The sequence below is a fragment of the Mus caroli genome, chromosome 7, assembly GCF_900094665.2.
Source record: "Mus caroli chromosome 7, CAROLI_EIJ_v1.1, whole genome shotgun sequence".
NCBI lineage: Eukaryota > Metazoa > Chordata > Mammalia > Rodentia > Muridae > Mus > Mus caroli.
In genome coordinates this window covers 52,994,372-53,018,037 of record NC_034576.1, presented here as the reverse complement: position 1 = coordinate 53,018,037, position 23,666 = coordinate 52,994,372, and the positions used below count along the sequence as shown (strand labels likewise).

General features: G+C 48.1%; 1 protein-coding gene across 3 annotated transcripts in view; it reads right to left on the bottom strand.

Annotated features, from left to right (window-relative positions):
* Positions 1–15,316, bottom strand: part of Slc6a5 (solute carrier family 6 member 5) — a 53,185-nt gene extending 37,869 nt beyond the window's left edge. Inside the window, exons 1-5 of one of the 3 annotated variants that reach the window (XM_021167225.1) lie at positions 15,086–15,316; positions 13,220–13,762; positions 10,686–10,824; positions 8,185–8,316; positions 7,791–7,964 (exon numbers count right to left, since the gene is read on the bottom strand). In XM_021167225.1, coding sequence (XP_021022884.1) covers positions 7,791–7,964; positions 8,185–8,316; positions 10,686–10,824; positions 13,220–13,762; positions 15,086–15,088 — 991 coding nt within the window. In that variant the 5' untranslated portion in view covers positions 15,089–15,316. Of the gene's footprint in view, positions 1–7,790; positions 7,965–8,184; positions 8,317–10,685; positions 10,825–13,219; positions 13,763–14,551; positions 14,699–15,085 lie in introns of those variants that run through there. The other 2 variants (XM_021167226.1, XM_021167227.2) reach the window with 2 other exon arrangements.
* Between the last annotated feature and the right edge of the window lie 8,350 nt (positions 15,317–23,666).

The window sequence follows — 23,666 nt, the reverse complement described above, 5'->3', positions numbered from 1 at the left end:
GGGGCACTTGCTTTTTGCAGTCCTCACTCTGATCTAACCCACTCTGGAGTACACAGCAGGGCTCATGGGCTCGGGCACCTAGAGAGTCCAGCACGGGGGCCCAAGGAGGAAGGCACAAATGGGGAATGACGACAGCAGCAGACAGATTGTTCCCACCAATCCGCAAGGACCTTTTCCAGATGTTCAGGGCCAAATGCAGAAAGTGAGTCTGCATACCATCTTCCCTTTCTAAGTTTTAGAGAATGAATTAAAATTGTTCTAGACACCATAACAAAATGCATGCAGTGAAGATGCATTGTGCCACGCTCCAAGCCACGCCCCAAACCATGCCCCGAGCCACACCCTCTGTGAGTGCAGCCACAAGGGCAAGAGTGGGGGTTCAGGCTTCCATCAGGCCTGAGAGCACCTCCAACTGCTAGGGATGGACGGATCTCGTTCACGGGGCTATTGCAGGGACCAAAGTAAGTGAGATAAGAGGTTTAAAATACTCAATACATCCTAGCAGTAACTCAATCTTCGTCTTTATACCTGTCCACGGAGCAGATTGTACTCTGCATCACTTCCGAGGAACACACTGACCTACCTCAATGGCCTGCTGTCCCCCCACCCCTACCCCTAGTTATCTCAGAATGCTGAGGGAAGATTCCAACAACATGGGCTGCTGATGTTGCTCGTTGCTAGAGTGTTTGCCTAGCAGCACGAAGCCTCCGGTTCAGTCTTCAGATGCACATCAGACCACATGTGGTGGTGCACACCTGTAATCCTGGCATGTGACAGGCTGAGACAGGAAGGCTGCCAGAAGCGTGAGCCCAACCTTATCTCAAACAAGCAAGATTCAAATAACAGTAGAAACCCCCTCCCCTTCTGATTGGCTCCTCAGACTCTCTCCGAGGAGTACTAATAATAACTTCCCGGGCCAAATCATTCTTTGCTGGAAGAAGGCTGTCCTAGGTGGTAATAGCCACAGGCTGCTGCTCACCAAACACTAGTAGTCTTACCACCCCAGACCAAAAAAAAAAAAAAAAAAAAAAAAAAACCCTGGCTCTGCTAAATCTCAGGCTGAGAATCTGTTTCTAGGTGTCTCCTAGAAGCTGCCTTTTCAACATTAGCTCTTTAATTAAAAAAAAAAACAAAACAACAAAACAAAACAACAACAACATCAAAAACATTTTCAGAAGGATTCCAGACTCCCGACTATCAAATCTTTGCTGGGGAAGATTTCTTCTTCCCCAGAAGCAACCTGAACCAGGGGATTAAAGTTCCACTCAGATCCTTTTGGCATAAATCACCACGGCTTAATTCTGATTTTTCCTGATGAAAAGCAACCCATCCGCTAAGATCTCAGTGATCGCTGCTTGCTTCCAAAATTGCCTTTGTAAAGACTCCCTGGACCCGTGAATGCCCAGAGGACCACCGACCAGCCAAGCCCAGTGTAGCCTCATAAGATCCAGTTCCAGGTTCCCACTGCAATGCTGCAGAGCCACCAGCAGCCTCGAGCCTCCTGCAATGTCTCTTCTAACCACTAGGTGGCAGGAGCGTGCTTCCCGGCTCTCTGCCCTTTCTGTCCGCCAGAGAAGCAGTGACAGGCCATCTCATCAGAGCTCCGCGGCCCAACAACCCCGAACAAAGAACAGCGATAATGATCGGCTAAATTGGAAAGCTGTTGGAATGGGATTCTCTTTACTCGGGCAATTATTAATAAATGAAAGCACAGGAAAGACCGGGGAGAAAAGGGATCATTTAATTAAAGTTCTAATGAAAATTAAGCCATTCCAGAAATAGAAATGGTGTTTATACTGTTCCAATTTGAGCTGACCCAGCTAAGGCCCTGTTTGAACAAAACAGTGGTTGAACTCATTCCGCAGGGTAGGGACAAACTGTCCTCCATTGCAGATCCTTGGAGGGCTGAGTCAGCCCGGGCAGTAGCCTGTCCTACAAGCTGTACCTAGTGACGCAGGAAGCTGAGACTAGAGGATTGCCATCTGAACTACAGAACAAGGCCTTGCCTTAATAAAAACGTGAAGGAAGATGAAATGACTGGGCATGTTCTACCTCTCTCTGTAGGCAGCCCCAGGGCTGGTCTCGGGCTGGAGTGGGCACAGTGTTTGTCATCTGCATGCTGACATGAACAATCAGACAACATGATCAGGGCAACACTGGTGGTGGACACACCTCCACCCACTGTGTGTGAGGGTCACAATGTTAAGCCATTTATAGGTTCGTTCATCTCCTGGGATGGTGCCAGGCTTGCTTTGAAAACGAGGTGGTTATGAGGCTAAGGCGGTCTGCAGGGGGGGGGGTCATGTGGGGAACACTGCAAGGGAGGAGAGGGGGCATCAGGTCCATTTCCCAAAGAAGCCTAGCTTGGTGTATCCATCTTGGAGATGGCATGGGAAAAGCTACTGTCTAAATTCCCAACAGCTGAGCCAAGCAGAAGGGCTTTAAAGCAACGCGTATCTCTGTAAGTCAGGATTCTCTTACCTTTCTACATCACCTCAAAACCCAACAGGATTGAAACCCATTTCAAAGAGAACTTGACCCCACATATAGAGCCCACCCATGTACAGGTAATGCAGAAGCTGAGGGGAGTGCAGAGAGAGGGGAGGGGGATATTGATACTTTGCTTTATTTAATTAACAACAACAAAAAATAGAAACTATGGATAAGCGTGCTGTGGCCTCTCACTCGTCCATGGGCTCCTGGGAATAATCAGAGAAATATGCCCATTGTCTGTGTTCTGGCTGTTTTAATAGTGTGCGGCTGGTGAATAGATTCCTAGCCATGCCAGGCCCATAGCCCTCTGCCTCTCAGGGTTGCTTCAAACCACATGGAGAGAGACATGAAGCCAAACCAGGGCAGGGTCATGCCTGCCTCTCTCTTGAGGCATCACCTATATGTCTGGCCAAGGTACCCAGGTAGCTTTAAAAAGAAAACACACACACATGTAAAAATGGATAAACTACACAATAGATGCATACCTATGACAGAAAAATGGAGCAAAGATGGGCCCCAAATTGTTAAAATTTTTATCCTTACATCCATGTAGATATCTCTAATAAAGATAAAATCCCACTATGAACATAGCATGCTTTTAAATTTATTAGGATGTGGGAGATTTTTCCCATGCTTTTATATATGACTATTTGTTTTTAATGATTATAGAATAACTTATTATGAAGGGTGAGCCATGATTTACTTGAGCGATGGAATTGTGGGGCTCTTTATCACATACTAAGTTCCTACTGTTTTTCAGCACTGTGAATGTGATTGCAATTAGCAGTTTCGTACCATACTTATCTGTCCCTCATTTTCCCTTTGCACGGATGCCTCCACGTAGAATCATCACAATGATAGCTTAACTATTGTGTGTGTGATCTTTCTTGCTATCACACAGAATATCAACCACAAATATCACTCGGGGGGGGGGGAACACCTGTCATGATATCACTTTTGCTGGGACTTGATAGACTAGAACACATGGACCAAAGATTCTTTAAGCACCCAGGACAGGCAGAAAATATGGGGGTCACATGGCCCAAAATGCAGACCTTGCAACTTACAATGTAAGTTTGAAAACTCCTCTTAGTCATCTGGAACAAAACAATAATCATCGTGTCACTTGCCGTCTGCAATCCGTAGGTTCTGTTCAAGAGGGTCGAAAATGTGACTGTATGGTGCAGCCTTGCACTCTAGGAAGCATTTAACACTGGGGTAAGTCTGTGGCCTTAAAAGGCATGCATACTTGGACTCCAGTCCCCAAGTCCAACCAGACACCTAATTCAGAGCTTCTGCTCAAGTTTTTTCACCTGTGACATAGAAACAATGGAATGCCTATGTAGGCTTGTTGTGCATATTAACATTGAATAGTCAATGAATGAGCTTCTCAGACAGACAGCATGCAGTGAAGGTGGCTGTCTTTAATATGTGCTCAGATGCTACACTGGTGAGAGTGGACCTTACTGGTAAAAGACTGCATATTTCTGAATGATACTCCCACCTGAGGGACAGCTGCAGGACACTGATCGCTGTGACCATATGGCCTCTCAGGCTAGCTCGCTCCAGAAAGCATCCTTGGATCCTAAATCAAAGCCACAACTTGATCCAGCACATACTCTTGGAAGAGAACTTCCTTTCCAGTCAGATTTTGGCAAAGACAAGCTGGACTCTGGAATGGGTTATGACCTGAGTTTTCTCCACTCCAGGAGGCAGTTCCTGGAATAATGTGCTTGATCTAAACTTGGTGCTTGTTTCCAAGAACATATTCTGGCATCTGATTGCTGCTTCTGATTCTGTGAAGAGCTACAAGTGAAATCTCTCCAAAATCACAGATTTTTTTTTTCTTTTTTAGAGGTAAGTACTGCATGGGACAAAGAAGGTGGGCCACACCCCATTCTAAAACCAAGTATGGCCCACATTGTCCAAAACTATTCTGGAGGTGGGGAGGGTGTTTACCCAATGGTGGCTCACATGTGTGTGTTCAGTCCCCAACAGCAAGAAAAATAGAAAGGCAGTGAGCAACTTCTACCCTGGTAGTTAGTTCCTAGCTTGGTTTATACTTGAGAAAAAAAAAAAAAAAAAAAAAAACCATATTGCTTCCTTTTTTGAGATGGGATCTCATGAAACCCACTGGCCTCAAGCTTGCTATGTGGTCAAGGACAACTTTGAATTTCTAGTCCTCCTGCCTCCACCTCCAGAGTGCTGGAATGAATCATAGGCGTTCACTACCACACCAAGCTTATGCTGTGCTAGGGATCAAACTCAGGGTCCTATGCATGGTACACAATACTCTATCAACTGAGATGGACCCTAAGTCCAAATCTGAGAAGAGTTTAAATCCTGGTTCCCAGGGTCATCGACTCAGTCTGATCTTTAATTCATCAAGTTTGTTCCTTAAGTGACTGACATTGCTCATTCCCAGGTGATTCTGATATGCAGCTACCAGCTTTGGGCACCACTCTAGTGCCCTGAGAAACTGTTAACAGGGAACCAGTGGAGATGAAGACTGTGAGCCCCACAGATACTGAGGGACACTTAGCCTTGGTCATGCATCCATAGAGTGGACTCTTGTGCTTGGGAACCTGTGCAAGCCCCGTTCCCCACTCCTGAGCCCTTCCAGGTGTGCAGAGCTTGGATTGAAGGGAAACATCATTATTGTTCCTCTCTTTTGCTGTTATTCAAAACCTTTCCAGGTGGAGGCTGGGTGTGGTGTGTGTGTGTGTGTGCGTGTGCGTGTGTGTGTGTGTGTGTGTGTGTGTGTGTGTGTGTGTGTGTGTGNGTGTGTGTGTGTGTGTGTGTGTGTGTGTGTGTGTGTGTGTGTGTGTGTGTGTGTGTGTGTGTGTGTGTGTAAAAGCACTACAGTGTATACTGTGTCCTTCAATATGGGACTGGGACTATATAGGACATGTGTTGATTTCAATGTGTGATGTCCTCCATAGATTCACATATTTGAGCACTTGGTCCCCAGTAGGTGATGCTGTTGGGGGAGGATTAGGAGGCGTGGCCTTGCTGGAGGAAGTACATGATGACTGGGAGCAGGCTTGAGGGTTTATAGCATTGCCCACATGATGGTGTGAATAAGAATGTCCCCTATGGGCTCATACGTTTGAGTGCTTAGTCATCAGGGAGCAGCACTACTTGAGAAGGATTAGGGGGTGTGGCCTTGTTGGAGCAGGTGCATCACTGGGTGGGCTTTAAGGTTTCAAAGGCCCACACCAAAGTCAGTGTCTCTCTCTTCCTGCTGCCTGATGTAGCCTCAAGTTATTGTTCCACATCTAAGGACATAGTTTATACTGTAGTACTTTTACACACACATGTATGTCACACACACACACACCACCCAGCCTCTACCTAGAGAAGTTTTGAATAAGACCAAAAGAGAGCAACAGTAGAGATATTTCTCTTCTATCCAATCATACCTGCAGGATTTGGACGTAGAACTTTTAGCTATTTCTCCAGTTATCTAATTGCATGCTGTCATGCTCTCTGCCCTGAAGATAATGGATGAAACCTCTGAAACTATAAGCAAGCCCCAGTTGAATGCTGTCTTTTATAAGAGTTGTCATGGTCACAGTGTCTCTCCACAGCAATAGAGCACTGACCAAGACACCCCATTTCCAGTGTGTTCTCTGCTTCCTGATATTATCTCTTGGCTTCCTGCTTCTTTGGCCATGCCTCCCCCTCACGATGGACTCCTGTTTACCATAAGGTAGAATAAACTCATTCTTCCAAAAGTCACCTTGGGTCATGGTTCTTTACCATAGCACCCACAGGTAACTAATACAGCAGGGAAGAACTCATTTTATGCTGTTAACACACCCATGGGGGCAAACAATGCCAAAGTTCCACAAGGTATGGGCGCTGTAGGGGAAAGAACTGGTTTGGGAGGTGAATGTTAGGACAAATCAAAGAGACTGTGTGCAAATGACCTCAGTAGGATCCCACCTTCCATGGAAAACCTGGGAGAGACCAATTGCTTACCAGTACCCACTAAAATACCCATAGTTTCCCACAGTGACTAACACTATCTGAAACACACACACTCACACACAGGCACACACGTACTCACACTCACACATTCACACACAGACACTTACACACTCACACATACACACTCATACACTCACACACATACACACATTCACACTCACACACAATCACACACATATACACACATTCACACACACTCACACACACATACACACATTCACACTCACACACACATACACACATTCACACTCACACACACATACATACACACACATACACTCACACACTCACACACATACACACATTCACACTCACACACAATCACACACACATACACACATTCACACACACTCACACACACATACACACATTCTTCACACTCACACACACATACACACATTCACACTCACACACACACACACTCATACACACACACATACATTCACACATACATACATACACACACATACACTCACACACTCACACACATACACACACTCACACACATACACACATTCACACACACACACCACACTCACACACACTCACACACACTCACTCACTCGTGGATTTTTACATATTCACAGCTGCTGTCATATCCCCGTGTCTTTCCTCTGGCAAGCATAGGAATATACATACAGAACAGTCATTATTTCTGTTTCCTGGGTCTTCTGGCATCCACTCCTTCCTTCCACCCAATAAGCTGAAAATGTGCCCCCGACTCCTGGACACAGTGAGTTTCACACACCCAGCACCAATTTTCCTTTCTCCCCATAGTAGAAAGCCCTCTCCTTGGTCCTCATACTACACACATTTCTAACAGAGTCTGGGGCAGAGTCTCAGTCAAAGCTCTGGGATCACATGTGTGGGGTTCCTGGAGTCTATGTGATTTGTGGCATTATTATTGAGAACTCTGCCAATGAGGATCTCAGGGGGGAAAAATACCAGAGAGGGTTGCAAACTCACTCCCAGATCACAGCTAGATGAACATATATTCAATGAAACAAAACAAAACATAGATTGGTTGGTAAAAATGCAAATTTCCTGGCTTTACCCACTCTAATAAAGCAAACATCCCACACAGGAACGTTAACCTGGACATTTAACAAACACATCAGCTCTCTGGGAGCAAACAAGACTTTTCTGACTCCCACCCTTTTGGCACGAGCTTTCTAAACGTTAGAATTCAGTATGTCTGGAGGTTTGACGTCACCTCTGTGCACCCTGGGCCTGGCTTGCCTCTTCAGTGCTCTCTGAGCATCTATTGAATGAACCACAGACTGCTAAAGCATGCCCAAACTTACCTAGTAAAAGTTTGGTTTTATCTTTGCATTCTGGTGTGTTCCATGGGTTGTTGCAGGACCCCCAGGGCAGCACAGACACAAAGGAGGCAAACAGGTAGAAGAGGGTGTAGCAGATGATGACGTTGTAGTATATGGCTATGAGGACAGAGATGATGAGCATCGCGATGCCACAGCCTGCAAAGGTGAAGGGCCTGTGTTGGTGTCATCCCAAACCCCGTGCAAGAATGGTACCCACAGAGATGCTCCGCACAGGGGGGTGCATCTATGGAAATGGAGACGATCTGCCAAGGACCCCACAAGGGCAGAAACAACGAAGGGAAGATGAGAGGGAGTAGGTGTCCCTCCTTAAGTCTGGAAGGTGACGGGGAGGGCAAAGCCAGGAGACTGGACTCACCCTGCAGAGCTGGGATGGCCTTCCACACAGACACAGGACCCTGGCTGGCAAACTGGCCCAGGGACACCTCTAGGAAGAAGATAGGTAAGCCAGCCAGCGCCAGCATCATCAAGTAAGGGATGAGGAACGCACCTTGGAGAGAAAGTGGGAAGGAAGAGTCAGGAGACAAGAGCAGGGCTCCGGTCCAACCCAACCCTCTGGGCTGGACTTGGTCTTCTTAAAAATAAACTGAAGAGGCTTTTAATGTCCTAGCTCTACAGTAGGCACCCACAGGGCAGTTTAGGGCCTTCTTCCAAAGTCATAAAGCTAGACAGTACTTGCCCTCCGTTTCCCACCAGAAAGAAGTTGCATGCCCAGTGTTCTTTCCAATGCTTTGATTCCCACCCCACTCCCAAATTAAACCCTTCCACTGATTCACAAATCCGTGCCTTTCACTGGAGGCAGATTTGGTGGACTCCCATTAATACCTAGGCCCTCTGTGGGCCCTCAAACACTCAGCTAAACTGGATTTGTGAGCCTCCCGTACAATAATCTGAGGAAAGCACAAACCTTCACCTCACCAGAGCTTGGCCTGCTCTGCCTGCCTGGGGACAACTCGATGCCCTCTCACTCTGGCCCGCCCACACCATCACCCACAGGCAGCCGCTTCTTCACACAACCTTCTTCTCCACTCAGAGCTTAGTCCTCAGAAGTCAGCCCTCCTTCTGGGGGAGAAGTCTTCCCACAGTCCCTTGCCTCAAGAAGCACCCTTCTCTTCAAAATATTTATGCGGCTGTCTCCTCTAGACTGTGAGCTCTCAGAAGTGTTTCTCTTTCAACTCTGTCCCTCCCCCGGGGCCTGGGGGAGGCTGTAGTACCTAGTACCTGCGGCCTTGCTGGGTTCTGGGGAAGGGCAAGGATTTTCAGGCCTGGAGAGAATTGCCAGGACAAGAGTCAAGGTCAATTTGGGTACTAGAGATAACAGAATCTGGAAGGCTGTGCTCAGCTCAGAAGCTACTCCCTCACCCCCACCCTTCCCCTGACTTCTTCCAGGTCGGTCTGGCAGAGGGTCATTTTCTACCAAAGCCTCCAGTCAATAAGATCCCAGTAGAGACCAGGATCTACTGGGGTGTAGGCTTGGGCTCCTTCTCTATTCTCTCTGGATAGAAATTTAAAAGAAAAAAAATGTTCATTGTGTGCTGAAGCTCCCCTCCCGCAGTGCTGTGAGGAGCCTGAGCTGCACTGCGGACAAAGCCTCTGCTTTTCTTCTTGCCCCCCTTATAATCTTCAGGGCGAAACAAGGGCGGGCACTTTCCCGGGCAAAAGCGCTCTTCTGGAATCTCTCCCCTCCCTTGTTCCATCCCACAAGCAAACCCCCCTCCCGCCCCCACCCCTGCAGCCCCAAGAACAGCACCTTATCCCTACACTCAGGCCTGGCTGGGGATTCCCTGCTGGGCAAAGAATGGAAACCCAGCCAGGGCGCTTTGTCCGATATATCAGTGTGCGGGACACCCCTGATTTCGAACACTTTGTATCTGCATTAGTACTTGTCAAAATGTCTTATTCGGAACTGCAAAGACGGGGCAGGGTGGAGGGTGTTTTTTATTTTACACCATAACTGTCCCCTGCTGCAGCATGGGTTCTACTCTGGGCACCAAATGCCTCCTGGAACGGACCTAAAACCCCGACCAGAGAGGACTTGGCTAGGGGTGCATTCCTTGCACTTTGGGTCCAATAGAGATGCAAATTCCTGGAGGACCCTTGTTAATTGGCCTGGGGCGAGCAACCAGCCCCTCGCCTGAACCTCTGGGTGGCAAGTCAAGGGACCCTGGCTTTATAGGGTCCCTTCCTGGTGGGTACATCCAAGATCCAGTGAGTTCTAATCCATGCTCCTTGGCATCTCCACTCTTCTTTCAAAGGCAGCATTTTTCACACAGTGAGGACACACGGAAGTAGATTCATCTTTGCTAAATGATATAACTAAAATCAAAATATCTCCTGCCTTTTCCCAAGAAAGGGATTGTTAGGGTGGGGTACTCCTGAGAGATTACCCAGGAAGTAGGTACACCCCGAGCTCCCCACTGCTCTCTTGCACCCTGCATTCTGTCAAGGTTGTTCTTTCGCAGTCTCCAAACGAGGAGGAGGCTCCGCATTTCCCAGTTACAACCAGACACCTTTTGACCTTCGGGACAGCAGGGCATCGGGCTCTAAAGTGCATTTCCTACAAGGGAGTACTCACTTCCTTAACTTGAATTCAAACACCTCTGCTTCGGTGTACATTTGCCTGGGGACCCTCCCCAGTCTGGGCCAGTAGAGATCTCTAGTGAGTGAGGCCTACACCTCAGCTGAGCCCATGTCCACTCTGAAATCCAGCGGGTTCCATTCGCTCCTGCAGTCTGGCCTGCAGAGGACCAGGTTGCCCCAATCTTCCCTCCCAACCTCTGCTTAAGGTCTTCAGATGCACCCGCCCCACCCCTCCAGTGCCCGCCCCCTCCGCAGGCGGAAAGAGCTGAAAAGCCATACCTCCCCCGTTCTGGAAGGCCAGGTAGGGAAACCTCCAAACATTGCCCAGCCCCACTGCGTACCCCACCATGGACAGGATGAAGTCCAGTTTGCTGGACCAGTTCCCTCGGGCCTTATTCTCATCCCCTTGCTCGTCCTCCTGAGGGCGGAAAAGCACATTGTCGGATAGCAGACCCAGGTAGGTCCTCAGCAGGCCCCATTCAGCCCTCCCCGCAACAGCTGAGGGTCCTTCCCCCGCAAGCAGGTCCCCAGTTTCCCCACATAGGATGCATCGGCAAGCAAGATCCCAAATCTGAAGAAAGGATGCATCTACGAGCAGAGCCCTTACCCCTCACCCCTGCACTGAGTCTTCAGCAAGCAGCCCCTCCCCAAATCTTATTCTAGAGATCCTCTTTAATCAGACCTCTGACCCGGTTTCCTAAATCCTAGAGTCAGGGCACACCAGCAAGCAGCCTTCCCCAAGCATAACCGTCCCTTCATACCCAACCTGTCGCCAGGAGTTCATTTAGCAAGCAGACTCCCAGTATCATGCCTGAAGTTCCCAGCAAGCAGGTTCCGAACCAATTCCTTCCCCCACCCCATAAAACCCCCTCGCTGCACACCCCTTCTTCAGTCCTTTCTTCAAAACGTGTGGCAGAAATAAGAATTGTAATGCTTCCAGCCAGCCAGAGCCCCTGCCTCACATTTCTCTGCCAAAACTTGCAGGCAAAACCTGCCCAGTCAGCTAATTTTAAAAGGTGCATCCTTCAGCCCTGGAGCGAGTGAAACAGGCAGGATAGAGGATTGGAGTTGACACAAGAGAAAGAATAGGAGAAGACTAATGTGGTAAGAAACAGAACAGCCAAAACCATGACTTCTGATCTAGATCTTGCTACTAATCAGGACAACTCCCTGTGCACTGCTTGGGCTCAGCCTCTGTCCACATCTGGACAATAGGGGAGGGGGGACTGAATAATTGTCTCTGGGGCATCTGACAACTTACATAGTCTGTGAATCTCTAGCCTTCTGTCTCCAAGCTCACATGGACTTGATTCTAGAAAGCCGCAGCAAAATGAATGGGAAAGGTGGGGCACCCTGCTCCCCAGTCACCCTTCACCTATCAAATGACAGCATGGAGTACTTCTCCAGGTCATGGAGGATGAAGCAGTGATGGCCAAGAGAGAAGATGGCTTACAGTCCAGAGAAGGGCAGAGTGAGTGTCAGAAGGGGGCTGAAACATTGATACTCTCAGGCCTGGCAGCTCTTACTCAACCCCATTGCTGTTCCTCCCCCCCCGCCCCCCCCCCACACACACAGGGCTCCACCCCTAGCCCCACCCCCAACACAGCTGACAGAGTAAGGGAGTCCCAGCTCTTTTTGTCGCAGTGCAGAGGTAAAGGGAGGTGTGGGAAACATAGTTTCTACTCCACTGGTGGGCACGTGCCATTAAAAGCATCTAATAGATGCAGAACAGTGTTCTAGAAAGAAACTCCAAAGCAAAGAAACATGTAAATGCAAGGTTATGTCTAATTACCCTGATGACTGGGTGGCTGAGTTCCTACTATGTGAGTGGGGGTGGGGCTACAGATGAGGAGAGACAGGTCTATAAACTCCACATTGCTCCTGGTGATGTTCCATCTGCCCCCACCCCCACCGCCCAGCCTTTGAGCTCTGGCCACACACCTAGCCTATGACTGCAGGGTTAAAGGGGAGCTAAAGGAGAGACAGGCCAAGGAAAGGGAAGAATACCTTCCCTTTCCTTATAACAGCGGGGTAGGGGGTTGGGGGGCAGTGGGGGGGCAGAGAAGGGAGAGAAATCACTGGGGTGAAATGGAACAAAAGACTTTAAGGAGGAAAAATGGTCTTTATCCCTGGTCCAGTGATCAGGGTTCACTCTACATTTTTCCTATCTCCAGCTAAGGGGATACCCAACTGGGAAGGGCCTGAACCGAACTGTATACAAGGGAGAGGGCTTATGTTAGGGGAATGAAAAAAGAAACTACATTCTGGGATTTAGAAGAGGCCAGGTTAAGAGACCCTGATGCTTAAATTTAACTTCAGCAGCTCCTCATTGAGAGTTCTGGGGTAGTTCTGGGGGTAGACTCACATGGGGAGAGCTCTCAGAATAAGCTATATCCCCCCTCCCATACCACCCCAGGCTTCCTTTTAAATTGGAGTTTTTCTTTTTAAAGAACCAAAAAAGACTCAGACATTGATAGGAGGGAGACTCGGTCTGTTGCAAGATGCAGAATCTATCTGCTTTTATTTAACGGATCTGCACCGGTTCTACAGCTGAGGCTGGGAAGAGCAAGTCCAAACCTTGCTGGCTCGATCGCTGCACACACACACACCCCAAACCTTAACTGAGGACCTGACCCCACTTCCCCTCCCCCAGCAGTGCGAGCTTCCGAAGCCCCAAAGCTGCCTCCAGCATCCACCACCTGGCATTGCCAACCCGTTTCAACATCAGCATACGTGCACCCGCCAGGGCCCAGCTCCCCTTCACGCGCGGTTGCTGAGCAGCAGGCAGCGGGGGCCGCTTATGACCTGCTTACCGGTATGGTAGTGGTGGCCACGCTGCCCGGGAGCACCGACGCGATGCCATCGGTTCCCAACACTACTGTGCTCTGGCTCATATTCACCCAGCCCACGGCTGGGGTATTGTTGTGCTCCAGCGTGCCCTTGCCCACACTCACGTTCGCGTCCTCCTCCGGGCCACGCAGAGCTGGAATCTTGCAGTGCAGAGCGTTGCCAGCCCCGGCGGGCCCGGAAGGGGGATTGGCCTGTACGCTGTGCCCTTCGCTTAAGTCCCGGAGGGCCGCGGAGGTCGCTTGTGCCCGGGGGCTGCTGAAATTACAAAACCCTACTCCGGACTGCTGGGCCTCGCAGGCTCTCGCATCCGCAGACTGGAAAGTTTGGGCGCCGGTGGAAGCCGACCTGGGCACACGTGGCGGATGGACAGCGGCCGCGGGGGCCTCAGCAGGAAGATCCTGTTCAGGGCTGGTCCTAGGTGCACGAGGACTATCCCGGTGGCCCGGCACCGCTGCCTCCAAGATGTTGGCTGGCTGTTTATTCATTTCCTTGGGAGCACTGCAATCCTGCAAACACAATGTCAAGTTCGTGCAAAACAAACAAACAAAAAGTCACGGCAGCATTAAAAATAAAATATATGGGTCTGCATACACAGATGCACACATTCCAGGTCCAGGCACAAAATAGACAGGGTAGCAAACGGAACCGGTGTTTCTCCACTCGCTAGACCCGTCTGTAACCCTGGGACATGAAGAAGCTAATATTTTCTCCCAGGTGGAGGAGGAACTAAGACGGAAGGGCGAGTGGGTTTTGACGGGGGAAAGAGGCGGGCAATATAGAAATAACCCTACAGCCAGGAGCTCCCTGCCCTCTGTGGATTTCAAATCAAGGCTGTGGGTACCGCATCCCCTTCACCATTGTGGAGAAAGATTCTTTAATTTTCCGCCCCATTTCCTTTGTCATTCAACAATGCACATTGCCTTTTTTTTCCCCCATAGACAAGCTGTGATCACAAAACATGCTCTGGGGTAGGCCAAGGCTGGAAGCCACACGGGTAAATTCAAACTCCAGCTTCCAGCCTACCTTGGTCGCCCAAGATGCAAAGTCAAGGCTAAAGGTTTTGTTTTTGTTTTTTTAAATCAAAATATTACTACCAACAAACAGCCCACCGCTAAAACAATAAACTAGATGGGAAACGCATAGTAGCTGGCTTTGACCCTTACATTCTCTCCACTTGATTCCAGACCCCTCCAATGTATACGGATCTTGCCAATTTTTTATTTTTATTTTGCTGTTCATTTCCAGGAATATCATATTCTTTCCCTCCCAACTCTTGACTAAGGACCAAAACTCACCAATAATTTTCATTCGCTTTCTCCCTATTGAATTTTAAACGTAAAGACTTGCCAGCAGTGGGTTTCCCTTTGGCTTCCGCGTGCTAGTGTTACCTTTCAGAGTTCCAAGATAGCATAAATAATTACTTCACTGTAAAACCAATCAAAGTACCTTCTCATCAACCGAAAATCTCTGCTCTGACCCGCTTCACAAACGCACAAACCGAGTTTACGTGCACCAAACCCAATGCCTGGACTCCAGTCTGCGTTCTCAATTGCTTCTAAGACCCAGAGCCACTCGCGGTTAAAGGAATCTTGACTTTCAGTACCACGGACAGTACCTAGGATCGGGTTTAAGAGCAGCTTTACCATCTAGGGAAACCTCCTCTGCCCTCCGGCAAGGCTCCCAAGTACGAATACCTGAACTTGAGCCTTCGAAAATGGTTCTCTGCCTCTTGCCTATTGCAGATATTTCCAAAAAGAAATACCCCAAACGAGCCAGCCATCCTTATCCCCACTTCCACCTTTCTTTAGAGAATAAAAGCAAGCACTCACCATGTCTGATGCGAACAGATTGAACCGCAGAGTAAAATCCTCTACTGGTCTAGGTTTGGCCCTGGAACAAGAGGCGCTTTCTATATCTCCCTGGGAAAGGCCGGGTTTGCGTCAGTGGGAAGCAAGGTGCCCTTCGTTTGACATCTTCCTGATAATACACGTTTGATAAATCATTACCCCTTTGGATTCGGATTTTAAAGGGACAACAGCCTGGAGTACGCTGTCTTGTTGTCACTCCGGTAGGAGGGGGCTGCGTGTTTGGCGTGACTCATGTGGGTCTGATTACTAAACCAAAGCCGGTGGGAGGGAACGAGAAAAGTTTGCCACCTCCTAATTAAGGGAAACATGGGAGAGACACGTCCCACTGCGCCCAAGACTCCAAGGCAAGGCGCAGCCGCCAAGCAAACAGATTGGATTGAAGTGAGGGAGGGGGGTCAAATCAGTCTCCCTCTCCCATCAAATTTGCTTGCACTCTCCCTGAATCTCTGTCCGATTCAAAAGTATCCCCTCCCCTCAAATAATGCCAGGCCTGTCTTGGGTATCCAGCCAGATCTTCTATTGCCTGTTCCAGGGTAGAGTCCTGCATTTGGTCAGGGCGCACCTGGCTGGTCAGTGTGTGGCGTTCAGATCCCTACATCCAGGCCTTTCCAGAAAGTCAATCTAAGGAAAGACCCCGAGTTTTCGTTTAAACTATTAAATGCACTTTTCTCATTCCTGTTTTGTCTCTGCTAATCCTGTTTCTCGATGTACATTTTAGGCTCTTCTGGATTTATTTATTTATTTATTTATAAATACTGACTTAGTCCTCCAGCCATGTAAAACCCACCCTTTCTCCGTGGTCCTCCAAACAAAAATCCTTTTAAAATAAGGCCTGGTTGGAGAATGCAGTTTTACCTGAAACGAGGATTTCCCCCCCTCCCCATCCCCACCCTCAACCCGGGGCAGGGCTGGCTTTCTGGGAAACCATAAGAAGAGACTGCGGGCTCTCGCCCAGCTCTGAAGTGGCCGGGTGGACTATGAACTTTACCCGAGGTACAAGGCAGCAGCCACGATCACAAAAGGGGAAAGCCCTTTGCAAAGATGTCATTTGAAAACTAGAAGGGGATTTGCAGCAGTATACCTCCCCTCTCTCTTGTCTTGACAGCCTAGCTAGGGAACCGTGGCCTCTGGAACGGGAAGCTTGGAAAGCGCTGAGCGCGCAGCGGGGCCCACCGCCTCCGGGTCCGTGCCGTCGCACTCGACTGGGCCGTCTCCCTGCGGAGCCAGGACAAAGCCGCGGCAGCGGCCGAGGGCGCAGGCTGCGGTGGCAGATTGCGGTGGATGCCGGGGGCATTGCTGCTCCACTCGGGTCTCCTCCCTCACCCTTCCAAGACTCCAAGAGTGGTAGATGCCTCTGTGAGCCTGGCTCTCCCAGGATAGCCACCTGGATTCTGGGTCTGCACTATTTGGGATTGGGGATGGCGGCGGGGAATGGGGCGAGTAGGCAGCCAGAGGAGCCTTGTCCTCCCAGTGTCTTTCGGGTTCCAGATAGCCTTTTACTGACATTTACTGAGCTTTTACTATTAGGCCATCTGCAACGTTTCCACGAAATTATTACGTTTAAGTTTGCCAACAGCCTTTCGGAAATTGTTCCAGTGTTAATGCTGTGAACGCTAAGGTCAGGGTCTATTTTTGAAGTTACTAGCTCATCCACAGCCCGTTGCCTGCACCAGTCACCCACTCTAGGCAACTGAGAAATGGGGAAGGACTCAGAGGAGGAATAAGGGGATGAGTGGGACCCTGGGGTTCTCTGACTGAAAAAGGCTCTGAAAGCCGGTAGGGTTGACAGTCCTGTAATATCCTCAAATCCCAAGAAAGTGCAATGTCCAGGAGTGGCTTCAATGGAGTCATGAGACCCGCCCCTAGTTAAGATTCAGGTCTGGCTCTGAGGTCCAGAGGCCACTTTGACAGCAAATAGTCACGACTTCAAAGCTTGTGGCTAGTCTCCAAATTTGCATCTGAGCAGCCCCTGCCAAACTTGACGCGGGAGTCGGTGGAGTGTGCAAAAGAGCCTGGCCAGTAAGGAGGGAATGTACTGAGGTGGCCGAGTCGTGCAGGACTACTTCCCGCTAACCTCCACCCCCACTTCGTTGCTGACCGTGAGTGATGCCCAACGCCCCCGCTCAGTCTCCAGACCTGACGTGTCGCCTGCTCAAGTGCGCATTTGAGTTAGCATGGGGCTAATAAGGTCCTGCAGAGGCGGGTGACGAGTAGGTGTCAGCTCAAGCTCCACAAAGACACCCCCCCTCCAGCCGCAAGATTGCAGAAAGGAGGGGCTGCAGATAGAGTAGAGGGACAGTTCAGGGACCAGACACCAAGAGGAGTCACTCTAACAGGATAGTGACCAAAAGAGCAACACCTCCCTCCTCCTCCCCCCTACAGTGAAGCAGGGACCTGGCACTAGGGGAGGGGGGGGCATCATCTGGAGTCCAGTTGTGTGTCAACGCCTGCGAGATTCAAAGGATGGGGCTGCAGAACCAAATATAATTAATTAATTAATTAATTAAAAAGCAGAAATGGGCGGAGTGAAAAGTCTGTCACCCACCCCCACATAAGCCTCCACCTCCTGCCTCTTCTGCCGCCTGTTCAGAGTGATAATCTGGGCCGGTGCGCACCGCAGCCAAGGAGGCTGTAAATCCGCATCCATCCGTGCGCAGCCATTCGGTCGGAATTAGCCAGTCGCTATGGCCTTAATTACTTTGTCAAAGATGAAAAATAGTAATTGATTTTGTCCTCTATCACTTGCCCCTCTCCCCTCCTTCCTTGCAGATAAGCAAATAAATAGCTGTTTGCGAAGAAGACCGTGTCCACCACCCGGTTGGGGCAGCCTAGTGGAAAAAGAACTGTCTGGCTATAGCACTGAAGCTGATGTTTGTGCCAAGACTCAAAAGGCAGCTGGAACTCAAGCCGAGAATACCCAGAGGACAGCCATACTAAGCCAAGTCCCTGCCCTCTTTCTCCCCAAAAGGAATTAAGGCGGGAAAGGAAAGGGTGTTTTACACTACTATTCACCCAGAGCTAGTGGCCTCAGCCTTCTCTGGTCCTCAGGATTTTGGTGCAAGGAAGAACAGCAGTGTGATTCATCAGAAACGCCAAGGAACTTGCACAGGTTCGGCAAGCAGAGCTGGGATTGGAGCCAAATCTGTGTGGATTCCAGTCTACCCCATACCACACAGAAGAAATGAAATGTGGTGTGAACCGGGTGTCTTTGTTTAGTTGATGTTTATACGGCTATGCCAGTACTTACCTCTACGGATGATGGATGTGAAGGCACCATGTGAGTTTCAGGTGACATTGCTTGACAGTCAAGAAGCCAGGCAGTATTTTCTCCAACTGTCTACTGCTGCCTATTGCTGCTGTAAGTGCTGTGTTGTGTTAAGAATCTAAGTTCTGCAGACAGACTGCACTGCCTCCTGGTTCCCTGACCTTGAGGGACATTTTCCATTTGTTAAATGAAGAATTAACCAGAGGTGGAGAGGGACCTGAAGATAAATGAGAATGTGCACATGAAGTGAATGGATTGAAGCTGGCTACCTGGTGTGCTGAGGATCGGGTATTGCTACTATTCTGTCTAGATGGACAGTATACTTGAAGACTCAGAGATTTAGGGAAAACAGCAGATCTCTGTGCCTGGTTCAGAAGGCACAATATGAGTCGATGGATACAAAGAGCAGACAACTTGCCAAAAAGATAGCTAGTGTGAACCCATTTTCTCCTTAGCCAATAAAACAATCAAGAGTTTACCTTTATTTTTTTTTTAAATTTTTAGTAAAACATGCCCAAACACGGAGGCTGCTAGGAATATGTCCAGAAGCACCTTTGTTCATACTAAGGTAAAATGCAGTGCACAGTGCAGAAGCTTGGAACTTAATACTCAGCCTCACAGTTGGTCCACTTCCCTTTTAGATCACCGGAGTCAAGGGACACAGACAGATCAGAGCAAGTCTCCTTCTTTAGATCATCATCCCAGCAGAGTCCACATTGAGGACTCTATGTTGCAGATTCAGAGACCTTGACTCCCAAGTCTGCAATAATGAGGAATCCCACATCACCGCAGCAGCATGTGGGCCAGTAGGTGCTGGCCACAGAAGCAGGGGAGTTTAGAACAAACTGTAAAGGACCTTTAAGGACATCTGAAGTCCCTCACCATACTTTCCCAGTGTGTATATGGGCGAATCCCAAGAGTCCCTTGTAACAATAGAAACAAAACCAGTGAGCATCATCCTTTTAAAAAATCCACCGTATCATCCCTGCAGCTAGCAACACTAGGCTTAGCAATACTGTGCAATGCAATTAATTTTGTTTTTATGGTACAGCTGACAAAGTGAAATAAATATCCACATATGAACACTAGATCATTAACATGCAATGTTTTGTAGCTGTTGAAATGGACTAGAGTCAGGTGGATATTGGAGATTTTTATAAAAGCTTGAGATAAGCCAGATGTAGAATGTGTTTGGGAGAACTAGATATGTAGCTCTAAGTTCAGAGATGACTTGCTCACCCTGCCCAAAGACGCCAAGTTCAGTCCTCTGCACTGAATAAAACCCGGGAACCCTGGTGCACACCTGTAATGTCAGCGTTTGGGAAAAGGAGGCAGAAGAATCAGAAGTTTAAGCTTAGCTATATAGTGAGTTTGAGACCAGTCTGAGATATATGTGACTCTGTCTCAATGTAAATAAACATTTTTGTATTAATAAATAAATAAATAAATAAATAAATAAATAAGGGAAAGTTAAAGTATTGTGTATGTGCACATAGTGCCGCCAGATGTGGAGGCACACATATGAGGCAATTAGGAATTAAGCTAACTGGTAAATGCTGTGAGCATGGCTGTGATCAGAGTAGACAGGGACAAGGAAGGACAGCCAAGTAAAAAGGGAGAAAGGGTAGAAAGATTGAACTCTAAAGTCTAACTGTACAGTAATACTCATAAATTTAGACCAAAAGGCTGCATATACATTTTAAAGAGATTAAATTCAGCGGTAGAATCTGCCACCCTAATGAACAAGAACACTAAGCTAGCCTCTGACACCCATGTGTTGGTCAGTATCCGTAGCCAGCACCTTTCTCTGAGACACAGAGCTCAGAACAAGAAAGTCAGACAATTAAGGATAGCAAGTGCCAATGTTCCTATAATTAGTCCTTTTTATTTCCTCAAACAAGAGCTGATATTCAGGTTGGCCTTGAACCCACTACACAGCCAAGAATGATCTTGACCTTCTGACCTTCCTGCCTCTACAACTGAGTGCTGGAAGCACAGGTGTGCCCATCACAGCCTGTGTACACCACACTGAAGATCAAACCGGGGACTTCACTCATGCTAGGGCTCGGAGAGCACCCTACCAACCCAGCTGCCTCTCCAGACCTGATCCTGCGCTAGAATCCAGTCCCATCTTCTTACTCTGCTGAGATGGAAGTGAGGTCTAATTAAGACCTTCAGACAACACAGACCAGAAAAATGTTCTGCAGTCATATTCTCTCTACCCTGTCTTTATGTTCAGTAAATGAAAAAATAATTACACCAAATTGAAATTTCTGTCTTTCCCACACATCAGTGCCTTTTGGGTAAGCACCATATACCCAACTCTTTGTTCTTTCTTGTTCTCGGTAGCTGCTTTTACTCAGTGTGTGCTCTTGGTAACTGTTTAGTAATTTTCCAGTTGTGAGTCTTCTGTGATTATCCATCTGCTCAGATTCCCAACACTAAAAGTAGGAGATCTAGCCTCCCAAGAGAGGTTGGGTCTTAGTCAGACTCAGCATTGAAGGAGGCAATTTTTGGATGCATTGGGATACAAATTAGTTGACATTGTTGCCTGCCATGTTGGTAAGCAAGATTACTCTCACTGCCCCAGTTAGCTGGGGGAGAGGGGCTGGATTTGAGTGGAGCTCAAACTTTGCAGGAATCCCCAGCAAACAGAGCAGAACAAATACTGGGAAGCTTCACTGGACAGGTAGTTTGTAGTGCTAAGCATGGCTATACAAAGATCCAGTAAAGTGCAGTGAGGACTTTACTGACCAGGATGGGGGCCTCCAGAGCCTGATGTAGGTACACTGGGAACATCTTCCAGGCAACACTGGTGATGCAGCAGAACCATCTAACTTTGTCACTACATGCACCTTTGCAAATTTTGTTGAAGGGACCCTGGATAGTATTGGCAAGTGTATGCCTATTGGTTCTGTTAAGCTGTTGCACACAGCAGGCAGAGATACAATCCAACAACAGCCTTGAAGAATCTGACCCTTCTTTGACAAGTTATTGAATCTTGATGGTGGTACTCGAGCCCCATCGTGTCCACTGTTAGGACTTGGAAATGATTCTGCGTGTTCTTGAACAGTTTCTTGGGGTTTGCATTCCATTCTAGCCTAGACCTATTCCTGTGTGGTGAACTCAGAGCTTGACAGTTGGCTGTGGAAACCTAGCTCAGCCACGCCTTAGCTCTATGTTCTTGGAGATTACTCAGCCTCGAAGACCTCTTGCTTTTCCTTTCAGCAAGACTGGTTAACTGTGGAGAGTAAGTTCTGTGAGTGTGTTGCAGGCTTCAGCAGAGAGACTGACGGAATAAAACAGTGAGAGTCCTTGCGATACAGGATTGGAAAGTTACCCCATAAAGGACTATGGCCTTAGATCTAAGCCTGCACAGTTTCTTTATGTAAACCCCAGCACGTCTGATTTGTCCACTAAGTGTTGTTCTGCTCATCTTTTCTAACAGGACATGAATGTTGCCTCTTTTGCATTTTGTTTTGTTTCCCACGAAAATGCCAGATCCTGCTATAACTCTGCTGGTATCTGCAGAAGCTGGGACCTCCTCCCTAAGGTTCTCTGCTTTTCTTCCTTCCAGGCTCTTCAGAAGCAGAGATTGCACACAGTCCAAGCCTTGCTTGTACCCAATACATTGGAACTGTTTACCCCTCGAGTGTCTTTTCCTATTTACATGTAAATTAATTAAGATGAAATTAAATGTAAAATTTCATTCTTCAGTCACAGTAAATAAACTCTCAGTGTCCGACAGCCATTCGTACTGGGTAGCATAAAGTGGTGCTGTCATTGGAGGAGATTCTGTGGGGAAGAACTGGTCTAAACTGAAAGTCCTTGCAGAAGGCATGACCTGAAGAAACATTTATTTATTCTTTCACAGTTCTCTCTCTCTCTCTCTCTCTCTCTCTCTCTCACACACACACACACACACACACACACACACACACACACACACACACACACACAATGTACTTTGGTCATATTGCCCCATTGTCTTCTCTTGTTTCCTCCCCAATTGAAGCCCTTCCTCCAACAAGTCTCCCTCCCACTCTCATGCCTTGGTCTATGTGTGAGTGTGTATGCATATGTGTGAGTGTGAGTGTGTGTGTGTGTGTGTGTGCTATATCTCCCCTCTGTCCAGGAACCCTTAACCCTGCATTCTGTATCATTTATGTATATCTTTGCTCACATCTCCACTTTGGATTTTTGGCATGGGCTCTTAAACATGAACTGCCCAATTTCTGGGAATCCAGTCTTGTGAGTTCATCTGTATGATGTCTGTCTGCAGACACTGACACGGAGTTATGTGTCGATATGCACCCACACTATGTGCAGAAGGGGTCTCTTTCAAGCCATCTTCCAAGGCTGCCCAGCAATCAGCAATAAAAAAAAATGCATGGTGTGCTTCTATAAAGAATAAACCAAATTCCTCTTCAGTATAAAGGATTTTTTTAATGAAAGAATATTTCTTGGTAAATATAAATATTTGTAATTGTCGATATACACAATATCCACATTTTACAGCTACTAGAACCAAACAAATGAGCCCATCTGTTTACACAGGATTTAATTACACAGTTTTGAGAAATGATGCAAATGTCGTCAGACCAGGCAGGATTCATGAGCACTTCCTCTGCAGGGAAAAACGCCTGGGTCAGGTTTTCCTCTGCTTTCTGCAAATTGTTTGCATGATGACGTGCTTTTCCAGGTCATTAACCTGGGCACAGCTTGGGGAGGTGGGGGGGGGGGAATGAAGAGCTCCGTGCAAACCATCCTAGGGGCTGGGTGATTGGTAGAGCCAACAAAGAAAAGAACCTCTGTCCCTGACCCCTGAGGGAGCATTTTCGGAACAGGACAGTCTGGGATGGGCATGGTTCAATGCTCTTGTTGTTCCTTGAAGGCCTGCTTTCACTGATACTGAGAGGAAAACGTGGACTATGCCCCATGGGAGCTGTTCAATGTGATGCCAGCAAAGACATTTAGGATGTTGTTTGTGAGAATCATGGTTTCCACAACGTGTTACTAGAATGCTCTGTTTGTTTCCTGAGACTTCTGTTGTGATCTGTGGTACTATTCTCTCTCTCTCTCTCTCTCTCTCTCTCTCTCTCTCTCTCTCTCTCTCTCTCTCTCTCTCTCCTAAGACAGGGTTTTATTATGTAGCCATGGTTGGCCTTGAAATTACACAGAGCCACTTGTCTCTGCCTCCCTAGTTCTGGGATTAAAGGTGTGAGCCACCACACCCAGCTCTGTGATATCTTTTGACTTTATTCTGTTTTATTATGT